This window comes from Microcaecilia unicolor, chromosome 7, assembly GCF_901765095.1.
Source record: "Microcaecilia unicolor chromosome 7, aMicUni1.1, whole genome shotgun sequence".
In the NCBI taxonomy this organism is placed as follows: domain Eukaryota; kingdom Metazoa; phylum Chordata; class Amphibia; order Gymnophiona; family Siphonopidae; genus Microcaecilia; species Microcaecilia unicolor.
The window spans coordinates 245,158,399-245,175,309 of record NC_044037.1 but is presented as its reverse complement, the minus strand read 5'-3'; the positions used below and the strand labels follow the sequence as shown (position 1 = coordinate 245,175,309).

Sequence of the window (16,911 nt, the reverse complement as noted above, 5' to 3'; positions counted from 1 at the left end):
AACCACTCATCATTGGAAAGAGCAAACAGCCCCGTTGCTTCAAGAATGTTAAGCGACTTCCTGTGTCATACGAGGCTAACGCAAATTCATGGATGACTGGGGAAATTCGGGCACAAAAGCGTCAGATTTTGTTGCTTTGTGATAATTGTGCTGCACACAGTGATGATGTCAGGCTGTCTAATGTCAAGGTGGTCTTCCTGCCACCAAACACTACCTCTCTGATCCAACCTCTGGATCAGGGCATAATAGCCAATTTCAAACAAAGCGAATGCTACATACCTGTAGAAGGTATTCTCTGAGGACAGCAGGCTGATTGTTCTCACTGATGGGTGACGTCCACGGCAGCCCCTCCAATCGGAAACTTCACTAGCAAAGTCCTTTGCTAGTCCTCGCGCGCCCGCGCGCACCGCGCATGCACGGCCGTCTTCCCGCCCGAAACCGGCTCGAGCCGGCCAGTCCAGTATGTAGCAAGACAATACACTTCAAGGGAAGACACAACTCCAAAGGGGAGGCGGGCGGGTTTGTGAGAACAATCAGCCTGCTGTCCTCGGAGAATACCTTCTACAGGTATGTAGCATTCGCTTTCTCCGAGGACAAGCAGGCTGCTTGTTCTCACTGATGGGGTATCCCTAGCCCCCAGGCTCACTCAAAACAACAACCATGGTCAATTGGGCCTCGCAACGGCGAGGACATAACTGAGATTGACCTAAAAAATTTACCAACTAACTGAGAGTGTAGCCTGGAACAGAACAAACAGGGCCCTCGGGGGGTGGAGTTGGATCCTAAAGCCCAAACAGGTTCTGAAGAACTGACTGCCCGAACCGACTGTCGCGTCGGGTATCCTGCTGCAGGCAGTAATGAGATGTGAATGTGTGGACAGATGACCACGTCGCAGCTTTGCAAATTTCTTCAATGGAGGCTGACTTCAAGTGGGCTACCGACGCAGCCATGGCTCGAACATTATGAGCCGTGACATGACCCTCAAGAGCCAGCCCCGCCTGGGCGTAAGTGAAGGAAATGCAATCTGCTAGCCAATTGGATATGGTGCGTTTTCCTACAGCCACTCCCCTCCTATTGGGATCAAAAGAAACAAACAATTGGGCGGACTGTCTGTGGGGCTGTGTCCGCTCCAGATAGAAGGCCAATGCTCTCTTGCAGTCCAATGTGTGCAGCTGACGCTCAGCAGGGCAGGAATGAGGACGGGGAAAGAATGTTGGCAAGACAATTGACTGGTTCAGATGGAACTCTGACACGACCTTTGGCAGAAACTTAGGGTGAGTGCGGAGGACTACTCTGTTGTGATGAAATTTGGTGTATGGGGCCTGGGCTACCAGGGCCTGAAGCTCACTGACTCTACGAGCCGAAGTAACTGCCACCAAGAAAATGACCTTCCAGGTCAAGTACTTCGGATGGCAGGAATTCAGTGGCTCAAAAGGAGGTTTCATCAGCTGGGTGAGAACGACATTGAGATCCCATGACACTGTAGGAGGCTTGACAGGGGGCTTTGACAAAAGCAAACCTCTCATGAAGCGAACAACTAAAGGCTGTCCTGAGATCGGCTTACCTTCCACACGGTAATGGTATGCACTAATCGCACTAAGGTGAACCCTTACGGAGTTGGTCTTCAGACCAGACTCAGACAAGTGCAGAAGGTAATCAAGCAGGGTCTGTGTAGGACAAGAGCGAGGATCTAAGGCCTTGCTGTCACACCAGACGGCAAACCTCCTCCAATGGAAGAAGTAACTCCTCTTAGTGGAATCTTTCCTGGAAGCAAGCAAGATGCGGGAGACACCCTCTGACAGACCCAAAGAGGCAAAGTCTACGCCCTCAACATCCAGGCTGTAAGAGCCAGCGACTGGAGGTTGGGATGCAGAAGAGCCCCTTCGTCCTGTGTGATGAGGGTCGGAAAACACTCCAATCTCCACGGTTCTTCGGAGGACAACTCCAGAAGAAGAGGGAACCAGATCTGACGCGGCCAAAAGGGAGCAATCAGAATCATGGTGCCTCGGTCTTGCTTGAGTTTCAACAAAGTCTTCCCCACCAGAGGGATGGGAGGATAAGCATACAGCAGGCCCTCCCCCCAATCCAGGAGGAAGGCATCCGATGCCAGTCTGCCGTGGGCCTGAAGCCTGGAACAGAACTGAGGGACTTGTGGTTCACTCGAGATGCGAAGAGATCTACCAAGGGGGTGCCCCACGCTTGGAAGACCTGGCGCACCACTCGGGAGTTGAGCGACCACTCGTGAGGTTGCATAATCCTGCTCAACCTGTCGGCCAGACTGTTGTTTACGCCTGCCAGATATGTGGCTTGGAGCACCATGCCTTGACGGCGAGCCCAGAGCCACATGCTGACGGCTTCCTGACACAGGGGGCGAGATCCGGTGCCCCCCTGCTTGTTGACATAGTACATGGCAACCTGGTTGTCTGTCTGAATTTGGATAATTTGGTGGGACAGCCGATCTCTGAAAGCCTTCAGAGCGTTCCAGATCGCTCGTAACTCCAGAAGATTGATCTGCAGATCGCGTTCCTGGAGGGACCAGCTTCCTTGGGTGTGGAGCCCATCGACATGAGCTCCCCATCCCAGGAGGGACGCATCCGTGGTCAGCACTTTTTGTGGCTGAGGAATTTGGAAGGGACGTCCCAGAGTCAAATTGGAGCAAATCGTCCACCAATACAGGGAGTCGAGAAAACTCGTGGACAGGTGGATCACGTCCTCTAGACCTCCGGCGGCCTGATACCACTGAGAGGCCAGGGTCCATTGAGCAGATCTCATGTGAAGGCGGGCCATGGGAGTCACATGAACTGTGGAGGCCATGTGGCCCAGCAATCTCAACATCTGCCGAGCCGTGATCTGCTGGGACGCTCGCACCCGCGAGACGAGGGACAACAAGTTGTTGGCTCTCGTCTCTGGGAGATAGGCGTGAGCCGTCCGAGAATCCAGCAGAGCTCCTATGAATTCGAGGCTCTGCGCTGGGAGAAGGTGGGACTTTGGATAATTTATCACAAACCCCAGTAGCTCCAGTAGGCGAATAGTCATCTGCATGGACTGCAGGGCTCCTGCCTCTGATGTGTTCTTTACCAGCCAATCGTCGAGATATGGGAACACGTGCACCCCCAGCCTGCGGAGTGCCGCTGCTACCACAGCTAGGCACTTTGTGAACACCCTGGGCGCAGAGGCGAGCCCAAAGGGTAGCACACAGTACTGGAAGTGGCGTGTGCCCACCTGAAATCGCAGATACTGTCTGTGAGCTGGCAGTATCGGGATGTGTGTGTAGGCATCCTTCAAGTCCAGAGAGCATAGCCAATCGTTTTGCTGAATCATGGGGAGAAGGGTGCCCAGGGAAAGCATCCTGAACTTTTCTTTTTCGAGATATTTGTTCAGGGCCCTTAGGTCTAGGATGGGACGCATCCCCCCTGTTTTCTTTTCCACAAGGAAGTACCTGGAATAGAATCCCAGCCCTTCTTGCCCGGATGGCACGGGCTCGACCGCATTGGCGCTGAGAAGGGCGGAGAGTTCCTCTGCAAGTACCTTCTTGTGTTGGAAGCTGTAAGACTGAGCTCCCGGTGGACAATTTGGAGGTTTTGATGTCAAATTGAGGGTGTATCCCTGCCGGACTATTTGCAGAACCCACTGATCGGAGGTTATGAGAGGCCACCTTTGGTGAAAAGCTTTCAACCTCCCTCCGACTGGCAGGTCGCCCGGCACGGACACTTGGATGTCGGCTATGCTCTGCTGGAGCCAGTCAAAAGCTCGCCCCTTGCTTTTGCTGGGGAGCCGCGGGGCCTTGCTGAGTCGCACGCTGCTGACGAGAGCGAGCGCGCTGGGGCTTAGCCTGGGCCGCAGGCTGTCGGGAAGGAGGATTGTACCTACGCTTGCCAGAAGAGTAGGGAACAGTCTTCCTTCCCCCGAAAAATCGTCTACCTGTAGAGGTAGAGGCTGAAGGCTGCCGGCGGGCGAATTTGTCGAATGCGGTGTCCCGCTGGTGGAGAGACTCTACCACCTGTTCAACTTTTTCGCCAAAAATATTGTCCGCACGGCAAGGCGAGTCCGCAATCCGCTGCTGGAGTCTATTCTCCAGGTCGGCGGCACGCAGCCATGAGAGCCTGCGCATCACCACACCCTGAGCAGCGGCCCTGGACGCAACATCAAAAGTGTCATAAACTCCTCTGGCCAGGAATTTTCTGCACGCCTTCAGCTGCCTGACCACCTCCTGAAAAGGCTTGGCTTGCTCGGGGGGAAGAGTATCAACCAAGCCCGCCAACTGCCGCAAATTGTTCCGCATGTGTATGCTCGTGTAGAGCTGGTAAGACTGGATCTTGGACACGAGCATAGAGGAATGGTAGGCCTTCCTCCCAAAGGAGTCTAAGGTTCTAGCGTCCTTGCCCGGGGGCGCCGAAGCATGTTCCCTAGAACTCTTAGCCTTCTTTAGGGCCAAATCCACAACTCCAGAGTCATGAGGCAACTGAGTGCGCATCAGCTCTGGGTCCCCATGGATCCGGTACTGGGACTCGATCTTCTTGGGAATGTGGGGATTAGTTAAGGGTTTTGTCCAGTTCGCAAGCAATGTCTTTTTTAGGACATGGTGCAAGGGAACAGTGGACGCTTCCTTAGGTGGAGAAGGATAGTCCAGGAGCTCAAACATTTCAGCCCTGGGCTCGTCCTCCACAACCACCGGGAAGGGGATGGCCGTAGACATCTCCCGGACAAAGGAAGCGAAAGACAGGCTCTCAGGAGGAGAAAGCTGCCTTTCAGGAGAGGGAGTGGGATCAGACGGAAGACCCTCAGACTCCTCGTCAGAGAAATATCTGGGGTCTTCCTCTTCCTCCCACGAGGCCTCACCCTCGGTGTCAGACACAAGTTCCCGAACCTGTGTCTGCAACCTCGCCCTGCTCGACTCAGTGGAACCACGTCCACGACGGGGGCGTCAAGAGGTAGACTCCCTCGCCCGCATCGGCGAAGCTCCCTCCGCCGACGTAGTCGGGGAGCCCTCCTGGGAGGTGGCCGCGGTCGGCACCGCACGCGGTACCGACGTCGGGGACCTCAACCTGGGCGGTGGGCCAGCCGGCGCCACGCTCGACGGTACCGGAGGCGCAAGCACCGCCAGTACCGGAGGGGTAGGGCGCAACAGCTCTCCCAGAATCTCTGGGAGAACGGCCCGGAGGCTCTCGTTCAGAGTGGCTGCAGAAAAAGGCTGAGAGGTCGATGCAGGCGTCGACGTCAGAACCTGTTCCGGGCGAGGAGGCTGTTCCGGGCTGTCCAGAGTGGAGCGCATCGACACCTCTTGAACAGAGGGTGAGCGGTCCTCTCGGTGCCGATGCCTGCTGGGTGCTGAATCCCTCGGCGACCCAGAGCTCTCGGTGCCGACACGGGGAGGAGACCGGTGTCGATGCTTCTTCGATTTCTTCCGAAGCATGTCACCGGAGCTCCCCGGCACCGACGAGGAGGACGTAGAATCCATCCGTCGCTTCCTCGGGGCCGAGACCGAAGAGGGTCGATCTCGGGGGGGCTGTACCGCAGGAGCCCTCAGGGTAGGAGGAGACCCACCCGAGGGCTCACCGCCACCAGCAGGGGAATGGACAGCCCTCACCTGCACTCCACTCGATGCACCACCGTCCGACGACATCAGGAGACGAGGTCCCGGTACCACCGACGTCGATGCAGCTATCCGATGTCTCGGCGCCGATGCAGAGGCCCGATGCCTCGATGCACTCGATGCAAGGGCGGCCGAGGAAGATGGTCTGGACGCTGACGACGTCGATGCACTCGAAGATCCCGGTGCCGATGCCGACGAAGAGCCCGAGAACAACACGTTCCACTGGGCTAGTCTCGCTACCTGAGTCCGCCTTTGAAGCAGGGAACACAGACTGCAGTTCTGAGGGCGGTGCTCAGCCCCCAGACACTGAAGACACGACGAGTGGCGATCAGTGAGCGAGATAACCCGGGCGCACTGGGTGCACTTCTTGAAGCCGCTGGAAGGCTTCGATGTCATGGGCGGAAAAATCACGCCGGCGAAATCAAAAGCCGAAATGGCGAAAATTGAAGCACCAAAATTTAGAGGGAGAAAAATCTCGACCGAGGCCGAAAGAGGCCTACCCCGACGGCGAAAGAAAACTTATCGGGGCAAAAAGCTGGAAGTACGGGGAGGATTGACACGAAACCCGGGGAGGGTTTCCGGAGCACTTCCCGCACTAGAACAAAGCTTTTCCGAAGAAAAAACACGCTCAAAAAAACTTTGGACGCGCGAGGTCGACTTTCCGGGGCTCGACACGGCGAAAAAACCGACCGTACCGAGTGCGGACAAAAGAAGACTGGCCGGCTCGAGCCGGTTTCGGGCGGGAAGACGGCCGCGCATGCGCGGTGCGCGCGGGCGCGCGAGGACTAGCAAAGGACTTTGCTAGTGAAGTTTCCGATTGGAGGGGCTGCCGTGGACGTCACCCATCAGTGAGAACAAGCAGCCTGCTTGTCCTCGGAGAACATTATCTGTCTCTTGTGCTACGTTGTCTGATGAGCATTATGGAAGACCAGACTGGCAAGGATAAACATGCTGTTGAACTGGCTCGTAATCTATCACTGTTGGATTCCCTACATATGCAGAAAGAAGTCTGGAATCATGTTACACAGGCAACCATTGTGAACTACTACAAGCGGAAAAGCTTTGTTAGGGATGTGGAGAGGGACGAAACAGATGCAGCTGTTGCAAACGCGTCAGATGAACAGGTTATTGACATCCCAGCCTGTGTTACTGAAGAGCAGTTTCATCACTACTTAGCTGTTGATTACGATCTACAAACAGCTGATGATAGCACTGATGTCCTAATATGTGCCTATACGCAGGCAATGGCTGATGATGAAACAGATGATGAAATGAGCAGCGAGGCACATGCTGACGAAATTCAACAACCTCCTGTCACTTTTGCAAGAGCGCTGGAGAGTCTCAACACCGTGTGGGCCTATCTGGAGGCCACTGGATGTCACTGCTATGACAGTTTTTACCATCTGGCAGACGTAGTCTATGGAACTCACAGACACAAGAGTGTACAGAGGACTATTACTGATTACTTCAAGTAAGCTTAACGTCAGTTAACGGAGACTGTATAACGTCAGTTAACGGAGACTGTATACTGTATGTATAATAAACAGTACTGTACATATGTTTATCAGATGTCAAGCTTCTTTGTGTCACAACGGTTAAGTGCACGCTCCGGTTAACTGCATGTATTTCTTTGGTTCCAGACCCATGCACTTAAGCGGATTGCACTGTATTTTCTATTTTCTACCATGGGGAACTTACCCGGCGGTAACTGGCATTTTAGCATGCTCTGGACACTTAGCAACCATTTAGCGCGTGAGACCTTACCACTAAGTCAATGGGTGGCATTAAGGTCTCAGGCTGAAAATGGACACGCTGTCGCGTGCTCGAGGACCATGGCATACTGTCAGGCTTCTTCCCCGGGAGCACTGGGTTCGTGAGTCCTTGGGCCACTACTGTGGAGCGGCAGTGGCAGGCAAAATCACCTTCAAGGTAGAGATGAGACAAGACTGGACCGGAACCCCGGACTGGAGTTCTACACAGGAATACACGGAACTGGAACGCACCGGACGGGTGCGCACTGGAGTGGAGCCCACTGGACTGGAACACACTGGAATGGCCCCACTGGACTGGAACATACAGGAGTGAAACCCACTGGACTGGAACACACTGGGGCGGAACCCATGGGACCGGAACCCGCTGGACTGGAACACACTGGACCTAGGCTTCACCTACGCTTAACCACCTTTCCCCGAGGGTTGAGCCCTCAGGTTCGGGCGGCCGGCAGGACTTACAGGAAAAACCGGAACTGGAACTTGCAAGTAGGAACAACAGGAATGAGGATCCAGGAGTGCCCCCAGGCACCTAGGCGAAGGCAAGGCAGACAGGCAGGGAATGTCTGGGTTCCAGCAGTAGGCAGGTTTAAAGCAATGGTCAGGTCAAGGAACAAGACTACAGCTGGAGCTTCAGTATCACGGAGTACTAGCAACAGACTGAACAAGGGCTGAAGCTCCAGAAGCAAAAGAAACACACACGGAAAACCAGCAGGCAAACACCAGAAGACTAGTCAACTATACATAAGCTAGTAGGAAAGCTATGCCCAAGCAAACCAGTCATACACTGGAAACATACACAGAGCAACTCAGGAGACTTAGTAAAGCTATACACAAGCTAACAAACAAAGCTGTGCCCAAGCTACAAGTCATACACTGGAAACATACACAGAGCAAACTCAGGAGACTTAGTAAAGCTATACACCAGCTGACAACCAAAGCTGTGCCCAAGCTAACAAGTCATACACTGGAAACATACACAGAGCAAACTCAGGAGACTTAGTAAAGCTATACACCAGCTGACAAACAAAGCTGTGCCCAAGCTAACAAGTCATACACTGGAAACATACACAGAGAACTAGCAAAGCTATACACAGCTAACAACAAAGCTGTGCCCAAGCTAACAAGTCATACACTGGAAACAAACACAGAGAACTAGCAAAGCTACACCCAGGCTAACAAGCAAAGCTGTGCCCAAGCTAGCTAACAAACATAGAAACTCACACAGAGCAAACAATGTAGCAGTGTACAGAACACTCTACATACCAGGGCCCTTAGACGAAATGCAAAGGCAAGGGCTGTAGTCTCTAAGTGATTAATAAAGCCCTTCCACACCAGAGGCACAGCTGCAGCAATCACCTTGCATCCAAACAGAGGCTTGGCACACAGAGAAGTCAGCCCAGCGGGAGCCATCTTGGATACTGGCATAGAGGAGTCGGCGGCAGCCATCTTGGAAGAGGCATAGCCCACACAGGTGAGGTTCAGTAGGGCAATCAGCACACAGAGCCAGAGAGAAACTAAGACAGAGACAGACACAGAGACAAGCAGAAGCCAGCACAGCCACTGACTCCCAGAAACAGGGTAAGTCTGAGGGTGGTCACGGCCACAGCCGTGACACACTCGCTGGTTTTCATTATTCCGCACGTCAAGTTCCAGCACCATAAAAAAAATCCCCTTTTTCCAGGCGCGCTCAGGAAATGGACCAGCGCAGGGCCACTCAGATGAAAGCCTTTTTTGGCCTATAAATCTCAGCTCTTGGCTCTGGAAGGGCAATTTTCCCTACTGTTTCCTTGTGTTTTGTAAAATTTAAGGCTAAGGCATATGTTTTTCTTGAACCTGACCATCTTAAGAATTTTCTATCAGCACACAAATCACCTGTTCACTTGATAGTCTCCACTCCTTTCAATACTCCAGTTTAATGTCTCTTGAATTGTTAGTTTGTAGCCGAATTTGATTATTACTCATACTCAAATAAAATTATCATTTGTATTTTAATTTATATTCAAGTATGTAAAATCTCCCAGCTGTATTTGATTTACTAATGACCCCTTCCCACCATTTCTTGAGTATCTTCATGTTTAACTTGCCTTATGGTTAGTATTTTTTCTTTATATGAGCTTTCCTTTTGGGTGTATCGCATAAGGATTGTTATTTTCGTTTCAAGAGTTTTCATGATTAACATTGTTAAAGTTTATAATATGTAACTATATAAATAAAAGGTGACCGACTCACCCGCAAATGCGCAGTAGAGACTTCCCTCTCTGTCCCGCCCCCGCGCCAAGACGTGATAATGTCAGAGGACAGAACAAAGGAATGCTGCGCTGGAGGCGAGCTGACGAGAGGACTCACAGGAGGAAAAGGAACGCTGTGCTGGAGGCGAGCTGACGGGAGGACTCACAGGAGGTAACGAAAGCAGAGAAGAGTTGATGGACACGGGGGCAGGGGAGGGGAGGGGACGGAAGGGGAGACCGGATGGTTACTGGGCATGGGGGGAGGGCAGGGGAGAGAGGAGGGTTGCTGGGCATGGGTGGATGGAGGGGAGGGCAGGGGAGAGAGGACGGTTGCTGGACATAGGGGGAGGGCAGGGGAGAGAGGAGGGTTGCTGGGCATGGGTGGATGGAGGGGAGGGCAGGGGAGAAAGGACGGTTGCTGGACATGGGGGGAGGGTAGGGGAGAGAGGGGGGTTGGTGGACATGGATGGGGAGGGAAGGCCAGCGGAGAGAAGAGGGTTGCTGGATATGGATGGATTGAAGGGAGGGGAGGTCAAGGGAGAGAAGAGGGTTGCTGCACATGGATGGATGGAGGAGAGGGCAGGTCAGGGGCGAGAAGAGGGTTGCTGCACATGGATGGATGGAGGGGAGGGGAGGGCAGGGAGAGAGGAGAATTGTTGAATATAGATGGAGGGGGGTTTTCCTTAGGTAGTCTTCTTATGGGCTGGGGTCAGGCTGGGTTAGTTTGGGTTTGGTGTTCGTTTAATGGCTGTTTACAAGAGGGAAAGAGAGTTTTTCATCCCATTCATTTTTCTCATGTAATTTGAGTTTTTGCGTCTGGGTTTTTTTCTCTTTTTCCTTCTTGGAAGGAACCTATGATATTAACCTACTCCTGATTACACAAGGGGTTGTTAAATACTTTTGTATTGTCCCTTGCTTGGAGGTTTGAGGTTCCATTTGTTATAAATGCTTTATATAGGTTGGAATTTTTTTTCCATAAATTTAAAGGGACACCTTCAAACTAACGTTATATATAAAAATGTGTATATCCATGTGATGTTTATTGTACATCACAAAAGTAGTACTTAAAACAACTTACTTATGCAAGAACCTGTTAGGTCCACTCACCTTAAACAGCCAGCTGCAACTTCTTGGTTTCCCACTAGAATTTTGGAGTCAACCCCATTTGACATCTAATTTTGTCACCATTCTGCACAGATACAGATTCTGGGCACTTGAACAATGCATACTTAATAAAACATGGCCCAAATAAGTATTACTATGAAAAACTATCAATACAAATTAATGAAACTGACCTAAATTAGCTAATTAAAATTAATTATATTAGCAGTTAGCAGATACAAAACTATTGTGCATGAGAAGTGATTAATAGATTAGAAAATTAGCCTTTTTTATTTCTTTTCCTGTGGGGCTACTTCTTTTGGGCTTAACAGGATTTTGTACAAAGCCAGACACAATAAAATTTTACAGTGGCTAATACGAGGGCTTGACATATTTTTCAGCAAAAATAAGTAAAGTAGATAATGAAAAGCTCTATGAAAGAATATGTCAGTAAGAAAATCTCTGTTTGTCCCTAAAGTGGACTTATCAGGTTTTTGCTAAACACCCTTCAATTTCTATGTTGAACACCTAATGCAGAATAGGGGTGGAATGGGAGGGGAATGGGCAGGGACTCTGCCTTACAGATAATGTAGCAAATAAAATGGGAATATCTAAATAGGTGTGGCTAACTGCATCATATTATCTGCCATTTATTTTACATGCATAAAAAATGTTCTCTGCATTAACTGAACAGCAAAATACTGAGAACACCCCAACAGCTAACGTAGAGCCTTTACATGTAATGCACATTTAGGGTTAGGTTCTATATATCATGCCTACAAAATTGGCGTTAAAAAAAATCACACCTCGGCGTATTCTATAAACTATGCCTAAAGTTAGGAGCAGCTTATAGAATATGCCTAAATCTAGGCGTAGTTAATAGAATACGCCCAGTGCCCATTATCTGTGTCTGCCATTATCTGCCAATGAAAACCTGCTGTAAATGCCAATAACTAAATTATGTGCAGAATGGGCATATTCTATTACACTGTATGTAAATTCAAGAAATGCCCATGATATGCCCATGCCCCATGAACATCACTTTATAGAATACCTTAGATAATTATGTGCGTCAATTCTAATTACTGCCAATTAGTGCCAATAATTGATTGTTAAGTGCAATTATCAGCTTTGATTGGCTTGATAAGCTAATTAAATTGTACGTGCAAATCCAGACTATGACCGGATTTGCAAGTGCAACTTAAGTCGCACTACTACTACTACTACTTATCATTTCTATAGCGCTACTAGACATACGCAGCGCTGTACACTTGAACATGAAGAGACAGTCCCTGCTCAACAGAGCTTACAATCTAATTAGGACAGACAAACAGGACAAATAAGAGATAAGGGAATTACTAAGGTGGGGATGATAAAATAAGGGTACTGAACAAGTGAGTAAGGGTTAGGAGTTAAAAGCAGCAACAAAAAGGTGGGCTTTTAGCCTAGATTTGAAGATGGCCAGAGATGAAGCTTGACGTACCGGCTCAGGAAGTCTATTCCAGGCATATGGTGCAGCAAGGTAAAAGGAACGAAGTCTGGAGTTAGCGGTGGAGGAGAAGGGCGCAGATAAGAGAGACTTACCCAGTGAATGGAGTTCCCAAGGAGGAGTGTAGGGGGAGATGAGAGTGGAGACATACTGAGAAGCTGCAGAGTCAATAAGAGGAGTTTGAACTGTATGCAGAAATGGATAGGGAGCCAGTGAAGTAACTTGAGGAGAGGGCTAATATGAGCATAGCGTCACTGGTGGAATATAAGTCGTGCTGCAGAATTTTGAACAGATTGAAGAGGAGAGAGATGGCTAAGTGGGAGACCTGTGAGAAGCAAGTTGCAATAGTCTAAGCGAGAGGTGATAAGAGTGTGGATAAGGGTTCTGGTAGTGTGCTCAAAAAGGAAAGGGCGAATTTTGGTGATATTATATAGAAAGAAACGACAGGTTTTAGCAGTCTGCTAAATATGTGCAGAGAAGGAGCGCGAGGAGTCGAAGATGACCCCAAGGTTACGAGCTGATGAGACAGGGAGGATGAGAGCGTTATCCACAGAAATAGAGAATGGGGGAAGAGGAGAGCAGGGCCGTGCCGATGCGGTAAGCCGGGTAAGCGCCGCAGGGGGGCGCCATCCTCTGGGGGGCGCCGCCGCTGCGTGCTTACCTTGCCCCTCCCGCTCCCATGTAGGAATTGCCCACCCTCTTCTTCCCCCCAAGATCCCTTTCCTTTTTTTTTCTTTTAAATTTACCTTCCTCCGGCAGCGCAGCGTCAGTGAAGGAGGCGGCGCTCCCAGTCCCGACGTCTCTAGCCTTCCATTGGTTCGCTCAGTGTCCCGCCTTCTTCTGACGTCATCCTTGACGTCAGAAGAAGGCGGAACACTGAGCGAACCAATGGAAGGCTAGAGACGTCGGGACTGGGAGCGCCGCCTCCTTCACTGATGCTGCGCTGCCGGAGGAAGGTAAATTTAAAAGAAAAAAAAAAGGAAAGGGATCTTGGGGGGGAGAAGAGGGCGGGCAGTTCCTACATGGGAGCGGGAGGGCAGGGGAGAGAGGAGTATAGATGGGAGGGCAGGGTTCATGGAAGGGAGAGAGGGGAATTGCTTGATCGGGATGAATGGCGGGGGCAGGGGACAGATGGGCATGGATGGGTGGGAGGGTAGGGCTCAGGGAGAGAGGGAATCGCTGCCTTGGAGCCAGGCAGGTGCGGGGGGGGGGGGTGCCACCACCTCCAACTGGTAGTCTGCAGGGAGGCGCCAGAGACCCTTGGCACGGCCCTGGAGGAGAGGTTGGTTTAGGGGGAAAGATAAGAAGCTCAGTCTTGGTCATGTTTAGTTTATACACAATAAGGGGGTAAATGTGGCAATTACCACATTAGACCCCATTAGTGAATGGGCTGTGTTAGCATTAGCACATGGCAGCCACTAGAATGGCTCAGTAAATAGAGGGGAAGATGTAAAACCTTAGCACAGGCTCCCAAGTATTTTTCACTTTATAGCTTTTTAGCGAACCTAAGTATTTTAGCTTTGATTTTTTTTCAAAATGGTGTAAAGAAGAAATAAAAACATTGCAATTTTAAAAACACATAAACCACAAAACTTAAAACTGGTAACTAAACTGAATGATATAATGACATATACATACCTATGTCTCTGGTTCTGTGAGTTGTAATGAATGTTCGCAGGTCCCTTCCACTCATGTTTGCTTAATCTGGAGGCAGAGGTGGAGAAAGGTAAAACAGACGATGTGAGTGAATTGTGGGCAATAAATTCTAACAGTAAGTAAATAAATAAGACAAACATTTGTCCATAATGTTCAGAGCTCTATACTCTTTCACAATTCTTTTAAAATTTAGCATTGTGTGCAAAATGTAGTTTTTACACCACCCCACGCTTTCTATACTAAATAAGAATCTATAACATAGTAAGGGACTCAATTTCGAAACAGAAAAACATCCAAAAAGTAGCACAAAGCACACTTGGATGCTTTTTCCCAAAACATCCAAATCACTATTTTCAAAACCCATTTTAAGACTTTTTCTATGCAGTTCATTTGAAGTGCATCCAAATCACAAGTGGGTGTGTCAGGGGCATGTTGAGGCAGGATTTGGGCATTCCTAACAGTTGGACATTTTTCTGCCATAATGGAACAAAACAAATTAGGTGTTAATTAAGGTGTGAGGAAGTAGAATATTCACAAAGGGTATTAAGGGCAATCAGATTACTGAGTTACCTTGAACTTTCGCCACAGCTTACAACATTAACAGACAGCCTCTAGAAGGCACAGTAGAACCTAGTTTAGTCTTTAATTCCAACTCCCACCCACCCCTAGCACAAATATTCATAGTCAGTTATTGTAATTAGGATAACAAGGGAGCAGTGCTCTTACAGAGTTTTAATTACATTTCATTATTTTCTAAGAAGAAAACACTAAATAAATCACACAATATACCATATAAGCTAAAGACTTTTTTTTTATATTAGACTAACATCCTTAATACCTTAGCAAGTTTTAAATTATTGAAAAACTCAGAAATACTAAGATGGAGACAGCAGTCCAACAGCGAGAGTGATGCTATCCAGTTATTTGAATTGAGTGTCACATGTAGTTGGGGAGCAGTTATAGGTGTGTGCCCGATGCAAACAGCTCCTAGTTCTCTGAGAACGGGTCTGTTCTGTTGATGCTAGAGTAGCAGACTTGGAGGAGCTGAGGAAGAGAGAGCGGTAGATAGAGGAGAACTACAGAGATGCTGTAGAGAAGTCCCTCCTTCAGTCTGGCAGCCCCTGTGCTGCCTTGGAGGAGGGAGGTCTTCTAGAAAGAGAGCATCACCCTAGTGAAGTAAGAAGTACTCCTGTAGCCAGGACCTGTCTACCAAGAGATGCACTATCCTCTCGCACCGAGGATATGTCTCGAAGAATTTCTGCCCAGGTGGAATGATAAAGAGGATGGAACTCCTCTCATTGACTACTTTGTAGCTTCATTGCTTGCCCCCTAGTTCTAGTATTTTTGGAAAGGGTAAACAAGCGATTCACATATACCTGTTCCACTCCACTCATTATTTTTATAGACCTCTGTCATATCTCCCATCAGCCATCTTTTCACCAAGCTGAAAAGCCCTAGCTGTTTTAGCCTTTCCTCATAGGGAAGTTGTTCCATCCCCTTTATCATTTTCATCGCCCTTCTCTGTACCTTTTGCTAATTCCACTATATCTTTTTTTGAGATACGGTGACTAGAATCGCACACAGTATTTGAGGTGCAGTCACACTACAGAGCGATACAAAGGCGTCATAATGTCCTCATTTATATTTTACATACCTTTCCTAATAATACCTAACATTCTATTTGTTTTCTTAGCCGCTGTCAAACACTGAGCAGAGGGTTTCAACTATCATCAATGATGATACCTAGATCCCTTTCCTGTTCAGTGACTCCTAATGTGGAACCTTGCATCATGTAACTATAGTTCGGGTTCCTCTTTCCCAAATGCAGCACTTTGCACTTGCTTACATTAAATGTCATTTGCCATTTGGATGCCCAGTCTCCCAGTCTCATAAGGTCCTCTTGTAATTTTTCACAATCCTTTTGCAATTTAACAGTTTTGAATAACTTTATGTGATCAGCAAATTTAATTACCTCACTACCTACTCCCATCTTTAGATCATTTATAAATATGTAAAAAAAGCAAAGGTCCCAACAAAGACCCCTGTGGAACCCCACTATCATAGGCGGTCGGTGGCCCAACTGTTTGGGGAGGCTAAAGGGGGTGGGGTTATGGGTGGGGCCAGGGGTGGGGCCAGGGGCGGGGCTTACATCCATATTTGTCTGACAACATAGAAAAAAAATAAGTAAAAAATAAGTCACAATTAATACCTTTTATTAAATTTAGATATTAAATATGTATCATATGTCAAAATAAAGTGGTTGCTCAAAGCATGTACTAACCACAATTCCTCAACTGCAAAACACTATGCACAAATTTGTGCAAAAACACACTCATAAACCTTACTGTACCATAACACTGGGCAGACCTTAATAAACCAATATACCAACCATACGGAAAATGCAGACTGTCAATAATATGAAACAAGGGATCATAATATCATAATTCTCATGTAGAGCCACAAAAAACCCTTTTAGGGTGGAAAGTGAGCTCCTTTTATGTAGATCCTTCAAGAGGTAGTGTGTCATGATTTAGGCTCTAAAACCCTTTCTGATGATTTGGTGCCACTTCAGTAAGGCCAATACACAATCTCTCCACTGGAAAACACTATACACAAACTTGTGCAAAAACACACTCATAACTTTACCAAACCATAACAGCACTAATTCCAAGGACAGGACAAGCAACACCCTTATGTATGGAAAGGCAGAACTGTAATTACACCGGGCTCTAAAACACCAATACACTACCTCGTGAAACAAAAAAAACACCAAAAAGGGCTGAAAATACTACACGCTAGCAGAATACTGCACCTTGATCACACATGAAAAACACATGACACAACAGATATGAAGGCAAAATACTGAACTGGAAAGTTACCTCAATAAGTCAGACTCAGCATGCAGCAATACTAGAAAAATTGAAACATACATGCAAAACAGCACAGATGCACATTTCCAAAAGCTGACATATTCCAGTTAATAAATTCTGAATAAAATACTTTTTTCTACCTTTGTTGTCTGGTCATTTAGTTTTTCTATTCGCTTTGGTCCCAGTGTCTTCTTTCTATTTG

At 48.6% G+C, this 16,911-nt stretch overlaps 1 protein-coding gene across 1 annotated transcript in view; it reads right to left on the bottom strand.

Annotated features, from left to right (window-relative positions):
- Nucleotides 1-16,911, bottom strand: part of CCDC148 (coiled-coil domain containing 148) — a 314,748-nt gene that overhangs the window by 279,017 nt on the left and 18,820 nt on the right. The window contains 1 exon segment of the mRNA XM_030210638.1: nucleotides 13,822-13,887. Coding sequence (XP_030066498.1) covers nucleotides 13,822-13,876 — 55 coding nt within the window. The 5' untranslated portion in view covers nucleotides 13,877-13,887.